Here is an 18,110-nt window from a genome sequence, read left to right on the forward strand (position 1 = left end):
GTGATGGCAGCGGCAGATATAACAAAAAAGTCATAAGACCTTTACCTGAATCCATGAAATGTAGCCCACCCCCACCACCCAAGCCTTAGCTCATAAGCCCCAAGGATCAGGACGAGTTTATCTTTATACTGTACATAGCACTTGACACTTCTTTCTTGGTCGTTTGCTTCATGAGGGACAATGGCTTCCAGCCAAGTTTATACTCACTGCATTTCCCCCTCCTTCCCCACCTCCCAGATTAAAGCTTCCTTTAGTAACTAGAAGCAGCTGAATATCTTCTTTGCTTGATTACCTATATAATCCCTAATTCTAATACCTAGTACTTAGCACCTTTCTTCTGAAGAGCATAAATTGCAATGGAAATAGCATCTCATTAATCCTCCCCACATCCCTGTGAGGAAGTTGCGTGGCAAGCATTAGCTCTCAGACTAATCCTCCTGCCTGCAAGTGCGATGCAGGGTCCTGCTGCTCTCTAGCACAGATGCTTGCTACTGAGCAAGCTGGTGGAGACAACCAATATGTGCGTGACAGGAGAAAGCTCTTCTCTTTGTTCAAGAGAGAAGTGGTTCTGTGCAGCCTGTCACAGTGGAGTCATTCAAGCTCTGTATAGCCTAGTGACCAAAGGAGATAAAGCATCACTCTGAGGCTAGTGATGGACTCGTAAGTAATGCCTGCATGTAAATTCCTAATAAAGCCCAATTATTAGACTAAGCTGCCTCCTGAGAGCCAATCTGATTACTGAGACTTCGTCCTCTCTTTTTATCTCTCCCTCCCATCTGGCTGGCTTTTGGAAGAGATAAGAGTGACTTTTTGACCTAAGGAAACTTTGGCACCTGCTGCAGAAGAAAAAGTGCAGAAAGACGCCAAGGTCGCAAAATAATAATGAAAATTCAAGTTCAGAAGGATGCAACATCTTTCCAGTAAAATTTTATCTCTGAGAGAGTGAGACATACTGGTAGAAATGAATATTTTGACAGCAACATGACATTCTGAAGAAAGGAGTTCAGCCATTCAAGATGATGTGGGACAACAGCCTCCTGATCTAAAGTCCAATTTCATTCATTACTTTAACTCCAGGGGGAGGTTCCTTGTGGGGAAACTGTGAGGCTCTTTCTGAGGAACTGGAGCCAGCCTCCTGCCAAGCAGGCTGTTTCCAGTCGGAGAGTCACTGCAGGAGTGGCCATGCAGGGAGATAGTGAGAAAAGTTAGTAACAGGATAGTTTTCTCCAGGCTTCTCCTGGAATATTCATGGCAACAAACAGGTGTCCATTTTCAAGAAGGGACTTTCAGTGGATTCCTTCTAAAAGGACTCAACATTTATTTTTAGGGAAAGAAAAATGCTATGAAATCATCCCGGGGTAAAGATAAAAGAAGAAGGTTATCCTTATTTTGGGGTAGGTCTGCAGCAAGGGAGGGAAGCAGGCCCTGGTGGGTGTGTGTGCTGTGGAGACAATGAAGTGTGGCTTGTGGAATCCGGCTTAGGGACACCCTGCTGCTGTGGGTGAAATGGAATCTCTTATCTTCCTCTGCCTTTCCTCTCCCTCCTTGTAGGGAGCCAGTTCTTTCTCTTCTTTGCTGTATCACCAACCCTCGAGGGACTATGGTGCCACAATGAACCCTAGGTGGAGGGCTCCATGGTGTCTAGGAAACCCTCCAAGGTCATCCCCTGCTGGAAAGAGAATTCACAGAAGCCTCTGAGACTCACCCAATCAGCTAATCTGGAGCAATATTCTTTTCATTATCAGATCTTTGACATGCAGCAACAAATTATTCTGAAAAGTTTACCATATTCTCTGAAGCTGAATTGTGGATGCTATACTGTGTGGCTTCAATTATTTCGCAAATTCTCTAGCGTGGTAGGGACCCAAATTTCATCTCGGGGAAATAAATCCCCCAGAATTTGGTCATTCCAGCAACTTTCCCTATGACTCATTTCCCTTTTTCTCATATCAATTAATCAAATTTCTTTTAATTTTGCAAAAATTCTTCCCGAACTTATCTTTTAATAAATTACTCTCAGTATTTTCTCCTATCTTTTGTAGACATGTAGCAAATTCAAAAAACAGAAGCAATGATTTGTTTAGTTCCATGATTTTCAAAATGTGGTCCAAAATCTACTGGTAGCAAAACTACCTATGTCGCTTGCTAAACATGCAGGTTCTTGGGACCTCCTTTCAGATCAATTTATTTAGAATCTCTGGGGTGGAGCTAGGGAAGATATATTTTATTTAAAAACTCTATGGTTGATTCTTTAAAAAGCTACTGATCTAGGCAAGATCTTCTGGAATTGAGGAAAAAGGATCTGCATTTTTTTCCTCTACTAGCTTTACATTACTGGAAGAGCTATTTATACACTGCTGACTTGGATAACTGCTCAACTGCCTAGATAACTTTGCTTGTATGGATCTAGTTGAAAAGTAGTATTTCAGTTAATTTCCCTGTTTTCTAATTTTGTGTCCTAGACTTGGCCGTGTTATGGATTAAACTGTGTTCCCTCCAAATTTATGTGTTGAAGCCCTAACCCCCAAAGTGACTATATTTGGAGATAGAGTCTTAAGGAGGTAATTAATGTTAAATGAGGTCATAAGGGTGAGGCCCTGATCCAATACGACTGGTGTCCTTATAAGAAGAGGAAGAGACACCAGATCTTTCTCTGCATGTAAGCACAGAGAAAAGGCCATATGGGGATACAGCAGGACGGCAGCTGTCTACAAACCAGGAAGAGAAGCTCCACAGAAATCAACCCTGCTGGCATCTTGGTCTTGAACTTCCAACCACCAGAAATTGGAGACAATAAATTTTCGTTAAGTCACTTGGAGACTTTAGGGTTTAGACTTTCTTTCACACACACACACACACACACACACAAACACACGCATGCAAATGTGAAACACTATGCAAAAAAACCTTTCTAAGGTGAAATGATTCCTTCTCTTAATAGGTCAAAAGAACGACTGTTTCCTGGAAGTTGGACTGTCAGTTTGATTAAACTGATGGAAGGCTTGAGGGGCTCTTTCCTGCATGAGAGGTGTCCCTTTTCCTGGCATCGATTTTTACCTAGACTACTTTCTGTTGGTTTCATTTGCTGTTCCTTAACCCTGGAAAAATCCCGAATCTTGAATTTATTTGAGTGCATCAAGGGTGGTGTTTAAAGATTTCAGTTTTGCGTTGTCTATTTTCACTTTTCAATTTTGAATACAAGAATGCCAATTGAAGTTTGTCCAGATTCCAGGTGTTCTGAAGTGACTGTCTAGAATTGGTACCTTCTCTACATGACTAGAACTTCTGCCAAGGGAAGAAGATGTCTTCTAAAGACAAAAACTTGTAACTAATTTCAAGAGGTTTTCTGCATTCTTGGGATTTGTTGAAAATACATTCTAAAACCTATAAAATAATCACATACTTTTGATAATACCTTGTGTCCGTGAAACATAAAGAAATCCACATTACAATCCATACCATCTTGCTCTCAGACCTGTCATGGTGACTCAGTCTTCCTTCTTAAGTATCAAAGATGTAAATCTTTTCAGAGAAAGCAAGAATTTGATTGTTCATGAAAATACATAATCAAAATAGAAATTGTTCTATTCAGCAGCATAAACATTAAGCCCAAGAAACAATTTGTTGACCAATCTTCCATATCCACACACTAGAAGCGACAATGAAGTAACGGTACCCAACTTACTAAGAGTAGTAAAAGTAATTTCTCTTCAAGAGCAGCAGTAGCAGCAGTTTTTGTCCCTAAGGAAAACTGCCGGGAGACTGTAGCAAAGGAAAGATGAAACCAGATAAGTTATTCTCATGATAAATTTAGCTTTTCCATGTTGGAATCCACTTGGTGCTTTGTGTGGTGAAGCCCTCCGTCGAATCTCAGCCTTGACTGAAAATCCCGTGCTTTGCTGTTTCCTGCTGATCCCCACAAGGAACGTTTTAAATTGAGAGCTGCTGTTTTTTGTTGTTGTTGTTTTCTTTTGACATGCAGTACTTCTTCTTCTATAGTGCTTCTTAACAGATATCACGTCTTGGAATTTAAAAAAATTTCACCTTATTTTCCTAAAGTAATTATTGTATTAACATTGCTTGAAAAAAATATTTCTTATGTGTCTTTAAGAAAATTTAAGTAACTCAAGTAATGAAAATATTTTCCTTGAAATGAAAGATTTGCTTATCCAAGTCCAGAATATCATTTAAGAAATATGATGCCCAAGTCATCAAAGCTAAAATGATTACATGAACAGGAAAATAAACAATACCAAAATCAATCACAGATATTTTTCTCTGCCATACCAAATACCAAGATTTTTAATAATAGTCATAAGTGTCATATAAAATCATCTAGAGAATTTTTCACTGTACATCTGCATGTATTTTCTTTTCATTTTTGCAAATAGTATAACCTATTCCTGCAGAAGGTAGCCCCAGCTGTGATCTAGGTACCATAAGAAGTCCTATGATGCTTACAGGATATTTATAACTTAATCATAAACAGACACGTAGCACAACTAAAAAACAAATGGCCAAAGAATTTGAATAGACATCTCTCTCTCTCTCTTTTATATTTTTTGTTTTGTTTTGTTTTTTTTGTTTTTAGAGACGGTGTCTCGCTCTATTGCCCAGGCTGGAGTGCAGTGGACCGATCATAGCTCACTGCAGCCTCAAACTCCTGGGTTCAAGCAGTTCTCCTGCCTCAGCCTCCGAGTATCTGGAACTATAAGCATGCACCACCAGGCCCAGAGACATTTTTCAAAACAGATATGCAAGTGGCCAATAAGCACATGAAAAGGTGCTCAACATGATTGGCAATTAGGGGAATGCAAACCACCATGAGATACTACTTCACATCTATTAAGATGGTTATAATGAAAAAGACAGATGAGTATTGGTGAAGATGTGGCGCAATTGGAACTGTCATAAACTGCTGGTGTGAATGTAAAATGGTGCAGCTGCTTTGAAAAGCCATCTGGCAGTTCCTCAAAAGGTTAAATATTTGTTTAATGCTAACTGAATTAACATATGAGGCAGCATTCCCACTCCTAGGTGTATGCATACCCAAGAGAAATGAAAAGATATGTTCATACAAAAACTTGTATAGGCATGCTCAGGGCAGCATTATTCGTAATAGCAAAGAGTGGAAACAGCCCACATGTCCATGGATAAACAACAAAATGTAGTTTATCTGTACAATGGAATATTATTCAGCCATAAAAATAAATAACGTAGTATTACCTGCGAAAACATAGATGAACCTTGGAAATACACTACATGAAAGAAGCCATTCAAAAAAACCCATATATTGTATGATTCTATTTAAATGAAATGTCCAGAATAGGCAAATCTCTGATGACAGAAAGTAGATTAGTGGTTACCTAGGGCTAAGAGTGGGGAAGATGACGGTGGTGGTGAGGGAATGATTGGTGATTGCTAACAGATAGAGGTTTTGGGGGGAGGAAGTGATTAAAATGTTCTAAAATTGTGGTGATGGCCACACGACTCTGTGAATATACTGAAAACCATTGAATTATATATTTTAAGTGGGTGAATTGTATAGTATGTTAATTACATCTCAATAAAACTGCTCAATGTGAATCTACCATGGGTTTTCTAAATTTTCTGGTTGCATGAATAGATCAAAAGGATGGAATAAAATTCCAGGATTGGCCTGGGTTCTGTACATCACTCGAAGGTGGATAAAGTGAACATAAACTTAAAATGATGACTAAAATGGATAATGCTTCAGCAGAAGCATAATCATTATCAGAACAGTGCCAGGACTCATGTGGAAATCCAACTCTAAACATTTTGTATGGAAGTGGAAGTCCTAACAACTGAACAGAAAGGTAAGTAGATGTAAATGGAACTATTCCTATAAAACTCCAAGCTATCAATCATTGAATATTTATAGCCAGGCACTATACTAAGTGATGTACATACATTATTTTAACATTTAAAATTGCCCTAATGAAGTGAGTATTCTGATGTGCATTTTATAGGTAAGGAATCTGAAAATAGGTTAAGTAAATTACCCAAGGAGAAGCAGCTTGTAAGTGGTAGAGGTGAGATTTAAACTAGCATTTGTCTAACTTTCAGGTCTTAATTACTACACAATACAGCTGTTTAAGATATCTGCATTATAACCTTCTCTCTCCTCTCTCTCTCTCTCTCTCTCTCTCTCTCTCGTCATTTTGGAGTGAAGGCTTACGAAACCTTAGGAGAGGGCGATTACAGGAATTGCCACTGACATGGTGGTACAGTTGCTATAGTAACCAATCCACCAAATTCATCTGTGCTACTGGGCACACACTTCTGCCTCTGTAATACACCCATACTGACTGGGATCTCTCACTGTATCAGTGAACTCCTGTTAATGCATAGGAAATAGAAAGTGGTGAGGGCCTAGTGTACCCCTGACAGCATTGAAGGGCTTCCTGTAAAGTTTCCCTCTCTGACTCAGAGGTTATTCCCTCTTTTAATCCCATCATTTTGCATGGGATGCTCTGATGTGGTTGGTTTTGAGGGGTGCTCAAAATCAGAGCCAGACAGCCGTCTGCTGTTTTGCTCTAAGAAGGATTTACAAATATGACTATTTTCTTTTTGGTGACAAATTGACCCTCCCAGCCCAATAATTCCTCACTCAGTGCCAGATTGTGAATTGTGGACCATCCCACCCCGACCCTGACATTCAAAATAGACATTTATCTGATAAAAACACATCTCAGAAATCACTCTGTAGAAAATTTGAAGGGAGCACCCAACAATATGCGATTGGAGTGTGTACACACACACAGGCACACACACACAAACACACATACACACACATTCATCTTTCCATATTTTTCAACAATGCCTCTACATTTTCAAGGACTTTTTCTTCTCAGATATTGCTGCTTTCTCTCTTCTTCCTCCTCTCCATTTCACTGGCCTCGCCTGTCTTCAGAGGCACCTGAAGGCACATAAGGCAGGGAAGTGAAACCGACTGTAATTCTTCAGTTCACTTCTCTGCAGCCTCCAGTGAGCCAGTCTCCATACGGTGGCCCAGCTGAGCTCTGAGGAAGTTCAGAGTCCCCGCGCAGGTGCAATTTACCAACCCCCTCACAAGCGCTCTGGGAGCAAAGAAGCCAGACATATGCATGTGAAAGGCTTTGGGAGCAGCAGAAAAGAAAGTCTCTAAGCTTAAGTTTATGAGATTAAAAAGAAAAGGAACTCTCTTCTATGAAAGGAAGAAATGAAAGACATTTGTAACTCAACCAGCCATCATGTTCCTTTTGAAGAATGAAATATAAATTGCTGAGAGCTGTCGAAAATTCTAATGCTCCCACTTCCTTCTGATGCCCTTGGTTTCACCTTTGGTTCCCTCCAACTTCATTCTCCTGGTGTTAACAGTCTCTGACTATTTCTGTGCTATCAGTGACATCACGAATACGTCCTAGTGTTTTTTTGATAGGCAAAAGTGCATTCAGGTAAGTTTTGCTAAATATGTCTTTTAAAATTAATAATATACAAACTTAAAACAGCATTTTATGTTCAGTTTTTCTACAATCTCAGCTGATCTTTCTACAAACCCTGGTAAGTAGTTAGAACTATAATTATCAGCCCATTTTACTGCTGCAGGACTCGACTGAAGTGGAACCAGGCCCATTTAGGTTTATGATTTCAAAGGCAGCCGTGTTTCCACAATAGTATTACTTCTTTTCTCAGTTCAACTGAAAAACATGCTGATTTTTCCATTTTAAAATGTATCTATGTTGTAAATAATCCTTAGCAGGGCCTACAGCTTCCTGTATGATTTGGACAACCCCTCTTGCCACAAATGTAGCCACACACCCTTTTTATTTATTTATTTACTTTTAGTTCCTGGAAGGTGCCAAGCTCTTTTCTGCCCGGGAGCTTTTGCACGTGGTTTTCTCTCAGCTTTGCCTCTCCAATTGCATACTTTGCCTTCTCCCCAGGCCCCTTACTTAGAATGGCTCATCTTTCAGGCTCATCTCATACCTTCGCTGCAGAGAAAGTCTTCTCCAGTCACTCAGATAAGGTTACAGCTGTCTGTTACAAAGTGTCCCAGCCCATGTCACTTTTCTCTTGTAGATTATGTATCGCCAGTGTGATTATTTTGTGTTATTATTTACTCTTTCTCTTTTTACTGTAAATTGCATGCAGTCAGAAATGTGTCTGTCTTGTTCAACTCTGTATCTCAGAACTTAGCTCAGAGCTTGATGTACCATATATGCTCAATACAAATGTGGGGGATATTCCACAGAACAACTTCTGATTAGTAGTAAATTGCAGTACATCACTCTAAGTTTTCACTATCAGTGTGACACAGTCATCGGCCTGCATTTAAAAAGCTGTCAGAGGTCCTGAAGTTCTCCTTGCTTCTCAGGTCTTTTGCCAGGTCAAATTACAGTGGGAATTAAGATGAGTTTGCAACAAATGCAGTTATATGTTTATCTCCTTATATTCACATAACGGGTTGTCCCCTTTGAACTCTGACACTTCTGAAACTACTGCATTACCTAGCACAACAATGCATTTAAAAAAAACAAAAAAAACTCATTAACTCAGATTACATATACATAGTTATTGAACCGAATGGAATTATAGGCGGTAAGGTACCATGATTGACATTTTTTTTCTTGTGACAATATTTTCTTTCTTTTGAGGACTAACTTTTTTTTTTTTCTTTTTAATGGAACTCTGTCTATAACTCTAAATTATATAAGGTTGGGTATGCCATGATTTAAATGTGTCTTGATTTGTACTTATCCTGATTTGTAAATATTGAACACCTAATTTCCAGTCTTTAGAACTTTCTTGCCCATCTTCTTTTTCTTCCTTTTTCAGATAGTTCACATTCTTAATAACTTGTTTGATGCCCCTTATTTCCTTGCATTTTGCTTACTTCTTGTTTTTCTTCTTTTTCTCATTACCCTATAATTTATGTTCTCTTTTTATGGTAGGCATTCCCTAGCACCTTTCTGCTTTACTTCTAATGTTGCAAATAGTTCTAATCCTATATGCATTAATATCATTTGTGAATAGATAAACCTCTCTGGTATTTACAGTAAAATGAACACACTCATTATATCATCGTATTACAACAGATAGCCTTTCTCTGGTTAAGTCACCCTCCTACCCATATCAAAATAGTGTTTTTGTTTTGTTTTAATTTAAAGAAATCATCAGTAGTAATTCATGTATTGTGAATTATCTTGGAAATCAATGAAAAGGACATGGAAAATGAACGTATTTTCTGAATTCTGAATGAATGAGAGAAGACAAACATTTATGATCTAACAATTGTTAAAATGATTCTCTTGAAACAAAACATAAACAGAATGAATTTTCAGTTAGAGAGGTCTTATTTTATGTTAGTAAAATATACAGGTATTTTTATAATTCCAGCTTCTACTGGTTATTTAATCACCTGAAAGCATCACCAACATGAATAGTGTTTTACTGTCACAAAAACAAATCTGACACCCCTCTAGTACTTCAGTGCACAGAAATCCAGGAAAAACAACTTTTGGTTCAAATTCAAGCTTCAAGGTTTTTTGTTTGTTTGTTTTCCATAGTTATTTTTCATAGTTAAACTGAAAGTTATTTTTCTTTCTTTATTTAAAGTGCATTGGCTCATTCTATTTTTAGTAAGTCAATATTATAGTGCCAAATCTCAGCAACTTCATTATTTAGCCCCTTAATTCAGAACTAATAATTAAGTGCTGTAGACCAGAAGGATAGAATTCTGACTTTCTAATGTCTTCCCCTCATTCTTCATTGGTTGAGTGGCCTGAAGAAGAGTTAGATGGCAGGAACTTTTAATGACTTTTGTGGTGTGGTAAAACAGAAGTGGAAGGTGTAGATCAGAGTTTGTCTTTTGTCGATGCCACATCTCCAATATACACTCATAATGGCAGGGTATTCCCCTGGTGATAAGGACCTCTGACTCAACACTATTCAGATAATTGGGTAAATTACTTATCTTCTCTGAGTCCCAGTTTTCTAATCTTTAAAAAGGCTGAAAGGGTGCTGTAAAGATTAGAAACACTGTAAGTGATAAGTCAAGCTTTGTGGTAGTTGCTCAGTCAGTGATAGCTACTATTATTGTTGGCAAATAACAGGTTGTGTGTATGTTTGCGTGTGTGTAATCATCTTTAAAATTACCTAAATTTTTATTGCACATTAGCTTTGTTGATTGACACTGAGCCAACCTTAAGTGCCTATCTCAATTATATTTAAGACCAATAGCAATATATAACGAACTCACATTTTTAGATCAAGGGTCAGGCACTGAGTTAAGTGCTTTGGTTACAAATATTCAGAGAAGTCACTGTCTATTGGGGTCTGAGACAGACACATAAGACAAACCTACGATGGGGTAAGTATTCCTCCAGAGGCTGTTCACTTTGCAGAAGGCAAGCAGGATCTATACTCAATCCAGTGGATCCACTCAGAAGTCAGGAATCCTGATAGCACATGCCATTTGATCAAAGCAGCTGGAGATACAGACTGACACTCAGAAAAATAATTGTTCACATGTTCATTTAGTTTAGATTAGTTTGCCTAGATTAGTTTGCTGAATATGTGCCCGTTAATCTCAGAAAAATAGTGTGTTAAATATACTCGCCTACTTTGATTTCCTACTCGAAATGATTAAAATATCATATAAACAATGTTTAAGCCTCTTCTGAATAATGATGACCATTCTACATTAGGAGGTTTTATATCCAGTATGCTTGAAAAAATGAGAAACTCATCCATTGTTTTAATTAATCACTATTTAGCTTCCAAGGATCACTATTCAAATCCTTAAGTCATATTCTGGAAAAATTAACTTCTAACTTAGCACGGTAGAATTATTTAGACTTGAGTTCTTTCCAAACGGAAGGATGAAGACTAATGGGGATTTTTTTCCACTAGAATAAGGGCAAATTGTTTTTGTCCATTTTCTTCACTGATATATCCCAAGTGCCTAGTACATGGGTTGGCAAACCGTGGCTCACAGAATAAATCCAGTCCACCTCTTATTTTTATATTTTTGTGTAGCCTGAAAACTAAGAATGCCTTTTATGTTTTCAAGAGGTTGAAAAAATTAAAAGAATAATATTTCATGATGTGAAAATTATATGAAATTTCAGTGCCCACAAATGCAGTTTTACTGTAACACAGCAATGCCCATTCATTTATGTACTGTCAGTTGTGTTTTTGCACAACAGGGGAAGAGTAACATAGTTGCAACAGAGACCTTGTGACCCCAAAGCCAAAAATAAACACTGTGTTGCTTTTTATAGAAAAAAAGTTGCTGACCCCTGGCTTGGAAAAACAACTCTCCTAATTTTTTTTTAAAGTCAGATACATTAATATTTAACCCTCACAAGTTTCTTTTTAAAAGAAAAGTCTTAAGTCTACATGTAACTCTTCAGTCAATTACTAGATTACAGCCTGGCTAGCATTTGAGGAGTGATAGTAAAAAACAGCACACTGTGAATGACAACATAGACTTGCCACACTGCCTGGGTTCAGCTGTGCAATCAGGGAGCAATGCTTAACTTCTCTGTGAATCAGTTTTTTATCTATATGAGGCTAATGATGGTACCCATACCTTGGGCTATTATGAAAATTCAATTAATTAAGGTTTTGTGAAGTGCGTCAACATCACCTGTTACTCAGTAGCAGTTGTAAAAAAGGTAACAAATTTTTTACTGTTTTTTTTAAGTTAAGAAAATTGGGATACTTAGAATTTGCTAAGGTAATGAGTGAACCTCATGTTCATAAAAATGGTAAAAATACAAGCATGAATTAAAACTGGAAAATGTCCACTTTTAACAGTAAGTCCTCTATTTCAATACAATGCATTGGTATCCTTTTTAATTGCCTTCTGATTGTAGGATGTAACTATTTGACTCCCACACCGGTTGATGTAATTTTGTAATCAATGGTCCTGTTTCAGATAATAAACAAATTGTATTCTGAATGGTTGAATAATTTCTGATACAAAATTTAACTACCTAACAATTTTTAATCTGAGGGTATCAAATTGATATAAAGGGAAGTAACAATTTAGAGAATGCATGGATACAAGATTAGTTTGCTTTGTTAAGGTTATTATTCAGTTCTTAGAAAGAGAACCAATAGAAAATATTGTCCTACATTTAATGAAACACTTTCTAAGCACCAAAGCCAGGAATCAAAACTGTATATTAGGAAATGTAATGGCATTTTAGTTATTACAAGTCATTTTAGCAGATAGATAATTAGTACCCTTCATGTTTAAATAGATTTTTACGTTAATTTATGAGAAATCTATGAATAGACTATGTTTTGTAGTAAATGAAATCTTAGGTAGTCTCCTGTTGTTTATAAAATATAATTTCTTTAAAACTACACTTTGATATGGAACCCCACACAGGACATAATAGCTAGTTGTTAAATGCTTAAAAAATATGATCATTTCATGAATATATTTCTATTACAGGTGTTTTCTTGGAGAAGGTTCAGTAAACTTTTGTTATGTGCAATAGTAACGTAGATTAATGTATTGATGAAGTACAACATTGAGCCTTTCTTATTTCATCTTAATTCATTCAACTTTTAATAAGCATTTATGTGTTACATTGTGTGAGGTGCAATGAAAATGTAAAACATTAGTTAATTTTATCCAGTTAATTAATATCTAGTCCAATTTGATTTATTTGGGATAATTGCTAAATTACACATTAAAATTTCAAACTGCAAATAAAAAAACTATTTGGGTTACTTAAGCTAAATTTAGACTATAAGTCTTCTGTTATTTACATTTAATGTACTAAACACTGCATATCATGTTACTTTATGAAACTAAATTTTCATGCTTTAGATGATGTTAATATTGACTTGCAGAAAGATTAAACCAAGCTGATTTAATCTATCCATCACCTCACCTCTTTGTCATGTTTTTGTGTTGAGAATGTTTCAAATCTACTCTTTTAGCAATTTTGAAATATATAATACTTTTTTAATAACTGTGGTCACGTTACTGACGCAATAGATCACTAAAACTTATTCTTCCTGTCTAACTGAAACTTTATATCCTTTGTCAAGTCTTGTCATCTTAAATTACTTTTGTGTGTATTTGAATACAGAGTGACAAGTTTCTTGTTTTACTTATTGTCCTTATGTTAAGTTTGGTAAAATGGAATACGAATTTGAGTGCAACCGGTAAACTTAGAAAAACTAAGCAACAAGAGGGAATCTTTTAAATTAATTTGAGCATTTGTATAAAGATTTTATACTTGAGTTCGTTTACTTTTCTAGACTTAATAAAAATGCAAAATTATTTAATGATCTTTAAAATGCTTAAATTGTGATTATATTAATATCTCTACTTTCTATAGATAATATATTCTTTAACAAGTGATTTCTGTTTTGAAGTTATTCTATTTGCTTATACTTTGTACTTATTCCAAAAGACTGGTCAATTTTACATTTTCATCTCCCTCTCTGAATTTAATAAACTCTTTTATATTTAGAGTTTAAAAACTACAGGTGGATAACAAGTAATAAATACCAGGTCCTTCTATTCAATTGTCTTCAATAAAAGTGATGTAATCTCAAAACCAATTGGTTAACACATTTATCCCCCTGTTAAGCGACACATAAGGCTGAGGGAACATTTTTATATTACACTGATGCTATAATAAATGGGCTGATTTAATACTGCTGGTTGCAACTTACAGCATTTTTGTCTACTTTAAAGTTAGGAACTTCATGGTTATTTTGGCATTCTTCCTGTGAATTAAAATTAAAATAATGTAATTAGTCTGTAAAATTCAAAGTGCTACATTTACGAATAATGGAATAAAACCCAAATTATATTATTTTGAGGTCAATGACAGGTTCGCATGAACTATTTTCTTTTCTATATCTTTCTCTTTTAAAAGAAAATACAGCTTTCTTCCTACTGCAGAAGTATCAGATTCTTGCAGCATCCATGACACTTGTAAGCATTTAGTGGTCAGACACCACTACATATCCTTCAAATGATGTGGCCCAGTGAAGCTGGAAGGTGTCGTCACGGAGCCAGGCAGCCTGGTATCTCAGTCATCCACCAGGACAGAGCCAGCAGGCCTTAGCTGGTGTGCTGAATCTTGACTAAAGTGGGAAATGGATCTTGCATTTTGAAAGTCAACTCTTCTAACATCGAATCTTAGGACATACGTATTAAATAAAAGTGCATTGAGAGCTTCAGAAATTATTTACTGGATCAAATTTATAAAGCTCCTCTGCCAAAATTACTTTTAGAATAAGTTAAATCTTAATTTGATTATTCCTCTGGGTTTCTGAATTTATACCGCATTATACATATTTTTAAAAGTATGAGTAAATGTATGTGCAGAACCATAACTGTGTTGTCTGAATAACTGACTATGTATGATATATGCTAAATGAAGTATACTTGTAGGTCATTTAAAAGTGGTAAATATTAAAATGACAGAATATTAATCACCAATGCCCACTGCCCATCACACTGAGTTTGCCATTTGGATGTTTAGACAAGCGAAAAATTCCAATAAAATAAAAATACTTTTCATGTTTTTTTCCTCATTGGCCTCTTGTGCTCACTGTTAAAAGCACAAGGGGATTTCGATTCTTGTTTCTTCTATTGTCCTATTATCATCTTTTGACACCACGATTCATTAACTCATCTCCCACAGATGTTAGAAAAATCAACTTACGGGGTTTTGTTACAAGTTCAAAATTCCTCATGCCTACTCTTGGCCTCTCCTTAACACTAGAGCCACCTAAAAAAGTGTAGAGAATATCTTCCATTTCTTGAAACTTTAGTTACCTAGGTCTGCTGGAAATACAATGAAAAATACACACACACACACACACACACACACACACACACACACACACCATTTAATTCCATAAGGCTGCACAAGGTGGGCCCCATCCTTTAGACATCATTCTGATTGGGAAAATGCCCTGCTAGATTTTCAAACCATTTGCTTTACTAATGTAACACTTTGGTGGTTAGGCTGGAGTAGCCTAGCATCTGGAATCATGATGTTTTATCATGAGAAACTGAGAGGATACTGTTTCTCTTTTCTAAAAAGAGAAAGAAACCCTTTGCTAGGGCTCATTAAAAATGGTTTTAAAATTGGAGCCAATAAAACACGACTGTCAATTCCTACAACCTTTTTATCTCAGCAGCATTTTTAAAAGGCATCATTTCTCTCTCCCCTGAAATCCTACTTGCAACACACACAGCCACGTTTCTAACTAGCAACAACAGGAGCAGCAACAACTCCCCAACTTCTTTGTCACTGGTGAGCAGGCACACAGCCCAACTGGAGCTAGAAGCCTCTCCACTCCCCCATCCCAATTTTCAACTGCACTCTTCTCAGAAATGGGAGTTACTAGGCAAGATTCACCCCATCACCCTGAAATCTCTTGCTTTACTCTCCTTTAAAAGTGAAAAGGAAAGGCTTTCCACAACATAGAAAAGTTTGCCTGGGCACATGATACCAGCATTTCCAATAGTGACCCTAATAGACAAAGCATTTTGGAGCTCTGACATCCACAGGGAGCAGATCCCAGTCATGAAGAAACAACTTGAGTGTGTGACAGCAAGACCATGAAAGCCTTCCTTTGCAAGCATCGCCTGGGCTCTTCTGCTCACCCAAGGCAGAACTGAAGAGGGGTGGAGTGGGCATTCCTCACCACAGGATCCCTTTTCTAGAACAAGCCCATCTTGAGATTTGTAGGTAGAACTGGCTTAGAGAGACTGCCAAAGCTACACTTCTAACTCTCCTGGCCTTTGGCCCCACCTGCCTGTCAATTTCAGTCTGAGTCCACAATTCCCATGTTTATGGCTCTGGAGATATCTAGAACCTCGGCTTTGGAGCGCTCAGGGATGCTGTTAGGCCAGTTCCCTATTGACCTTTCAGGGACTCTGAAATCAACTTTCCCCACACACTCTGAATTGTTTGCGTTTGTTTTCATCCTGCCAGAGCCACCCGCCCAGCCCACCCATCTCTCCCCTCCTCCCTGCCCCCTCCCCTCCCTCCGGCCTCTCTGGCTCTCCCCCCCACCCCCGCCACCCCCGCCCTCCTCTTTGTTGTCTCCTACCTGCTGGCCAGGCTCTGCCTGCAGTGCTGCCTGAAGGGCATCAGGTGGTAGTTCATGGCGTCCAGCAGCAGCTTCTGGCAGACCGGGTCGGTTCGCATGAAATCCACTGACTGGACCCGCTCCACCAGCTCCGGGGCCGGGATCAGCGCGAAGCGGAGGCGCTTCATGAGGTCAGGCGCGTACTGCATGCGGGTCTCGCGGTCGTGCTCCAGCCACAGCACGGACATCTGGAAGAGCGCCAGCTCCGACTCCACGGGGGGCGGCAGCGAGTCCAGCAGGGCGCGCATCTCCTCGAAGTTGAGCAGCAGCACATCCTCCACCAGGTACTTGTTGGCCAGCTTCTTGGTCTCCTCCAGGCCGTGCAGCGCGGCGATCTTGCACACCTGCTTGTAGTTCTGCACCGAGATCTGGTCGTTGAGGAACTGCACGCAGAGCTTGGTGACCTGGGGGATGTGCAGGATCTTGCTGACCGACAGCACCTCCTCCACCGTGTCCAGGGACAGGGTCACATTGGCCGTGTAGAGGTACTCGAGCACCAAGCGCAGCCCGATGGACGAGCAGCCCTGCAGCACCAGGTTGTTGATGGCCCGGGGACTGGTCAGCAGCTTGTCGTCGGGGGAGGAAGAAGGAGTCCCGGGCTCTTCCTGCGGCGGCGGCTGCTGCTGCTGTGACGGCTGCTGCTGCTGCGGCGGCTGCTGCTGGTCCTTGGGGGCCCCCAGGCCGTCCTGGCCGCCGACCCCTCCCCCGAGAGGGGGGTGGCTGGAGAAGAGCGATCGGAAGTACTGCGAGCAGGAGGCCAGCACGGCCTTGTGGCAGTGGAACTGCTGGCCCTGGGCCGTCAGGGTCACGTCGCAAAACAGCTGCTTCCTCCACAGCAGGTTGAGGCCGTGCAGCAGGTTGTCGCTGTGGCTGGGGTCGAAGGTGGAGGTCCTGTCCCCGGATCTGGACATGGCGAGCTGACTCGGTGCACCTGGCTTTAAACCCTCCTCCAACCTGGCAGACAGGGGTGGGGGATGGGAGGGAGGGGAGCAGGGTGGGGGAGGGGGGGGGGTGTGGTCGGGGCGGGGGGGGGGGGGGGGGGGGGGGGGGGGGAAGGGTGGGGAGGGGAGGGGAGGGCGAAGAACAAGAAACAAGGCTCAGCTTAGCTCCCTCCTGGCGCGCTCCGGACCCCGACCCTAGGAGGAAAGTCCGAAGACCCTGGATCCGTGAGCGCCACCAGAAGGGCCCTGTCTGGGGTCCCGGCGCCGGTTCTGCTCCCTGCGACTCCTCTCGCCACCTCCCACACACTTCGTACCTCACTTTCCTAAAACCACCTCAGCTGTTGGCAGCAACAGCAGTGGCAGCAGCGACGGCAAAGTGGCGGCTGAGGCCGAGGCACCTCGTGGGCTCGTGTCCATGCCGGGCCGGATGAAGGGAAAGGCCGGGGAGTGGGGAGCTGGGGGTGCCCTGAAAGCGCAGAGGCGACCGACGGTGAAGGTTTCAGGTCAACTTATGCCCGAAGCTTTGCTTTTCGCAGTTGGCCCAGTTTGGGGGAGGGGGTAGGAACAGGGGCCCGACAAGCGTGCGGGGTGGGCGAATCTTAGCTCTCCAAAAGCTGGGACCCCCTTCGATTATCCATGCTGCCCCGAGAAACTCCTAGGCTAGTAGTCTGAGGGAGGAGATAAAGCCCTTTCTTCTCCCGGGAAAGTGCAGCGGAGCGCGGTGAGGACCCGCTCAGTGGACTCGGCAGAGGCGGGAGCTGTCCTTATCAATTCGAGCTCATTTCCCTCACCCTGGCCCTGCCCGCTTCCCTGCTTCGCAAACTGTTGGCTTCCCCGTCACCACTCAGTTTGGCTCATTTTTCAGAGACGCCTTTAAACCTGGCAGGAGAATCCTTCCACCACCCCCACCCCCACCCGGTGGCCCCCTTTCCCCCGTCTCGCTCATTTCAAAGCGCGGAAGTTCGGGCATCTATCTCCCCTTCCAGTGCGGGGCGGCACCGAGGACCCAAGGGGAGGAAGTGG

General features: G+C 40.3%; 1 protein-coding gene across 2 annotated transcripts in view; it reads right to left on the minus strand.

Annotated features, from left to right (window-relative positions):
* KLHL14 (kelch like family member 14) overlaps positions 1-18,110 on the minus strand; it is a 100,508-nt gene that overhangs the window by 80,859 nt on the left and 1,539 nt on the right. The window contains exon 2 of one of the 2 annotated variants that reach the window (XM_009192579.4): positions 16,108-17,100. In XM_009192579.4, the coding sequence (XP_009190843.1) occupies positions 16,108-17,057 (950 nt within the window). In that variant the 5' untranslated portion in view covers positions 17,058-17,100. Of the gene's footprint in view, positions 1-16,107; positions 17,123-18,110 lie in introns of those variants that run through there. The other variant, XM_021930021.2, reaches the window with a different exon arrangement.

This window comes from Papio anubis, chromosome 19 (assembly GCF_008728515.1).
Source record: "Papio anubis isolate 15944 chromosome 19, Panubis1.0, whole genome shotgun sequence".
NCBI lineage: Eukaryota > Metazoa > Chordata > Mammalia > Primates > Cercopithecidae > Papio > Papio anubis.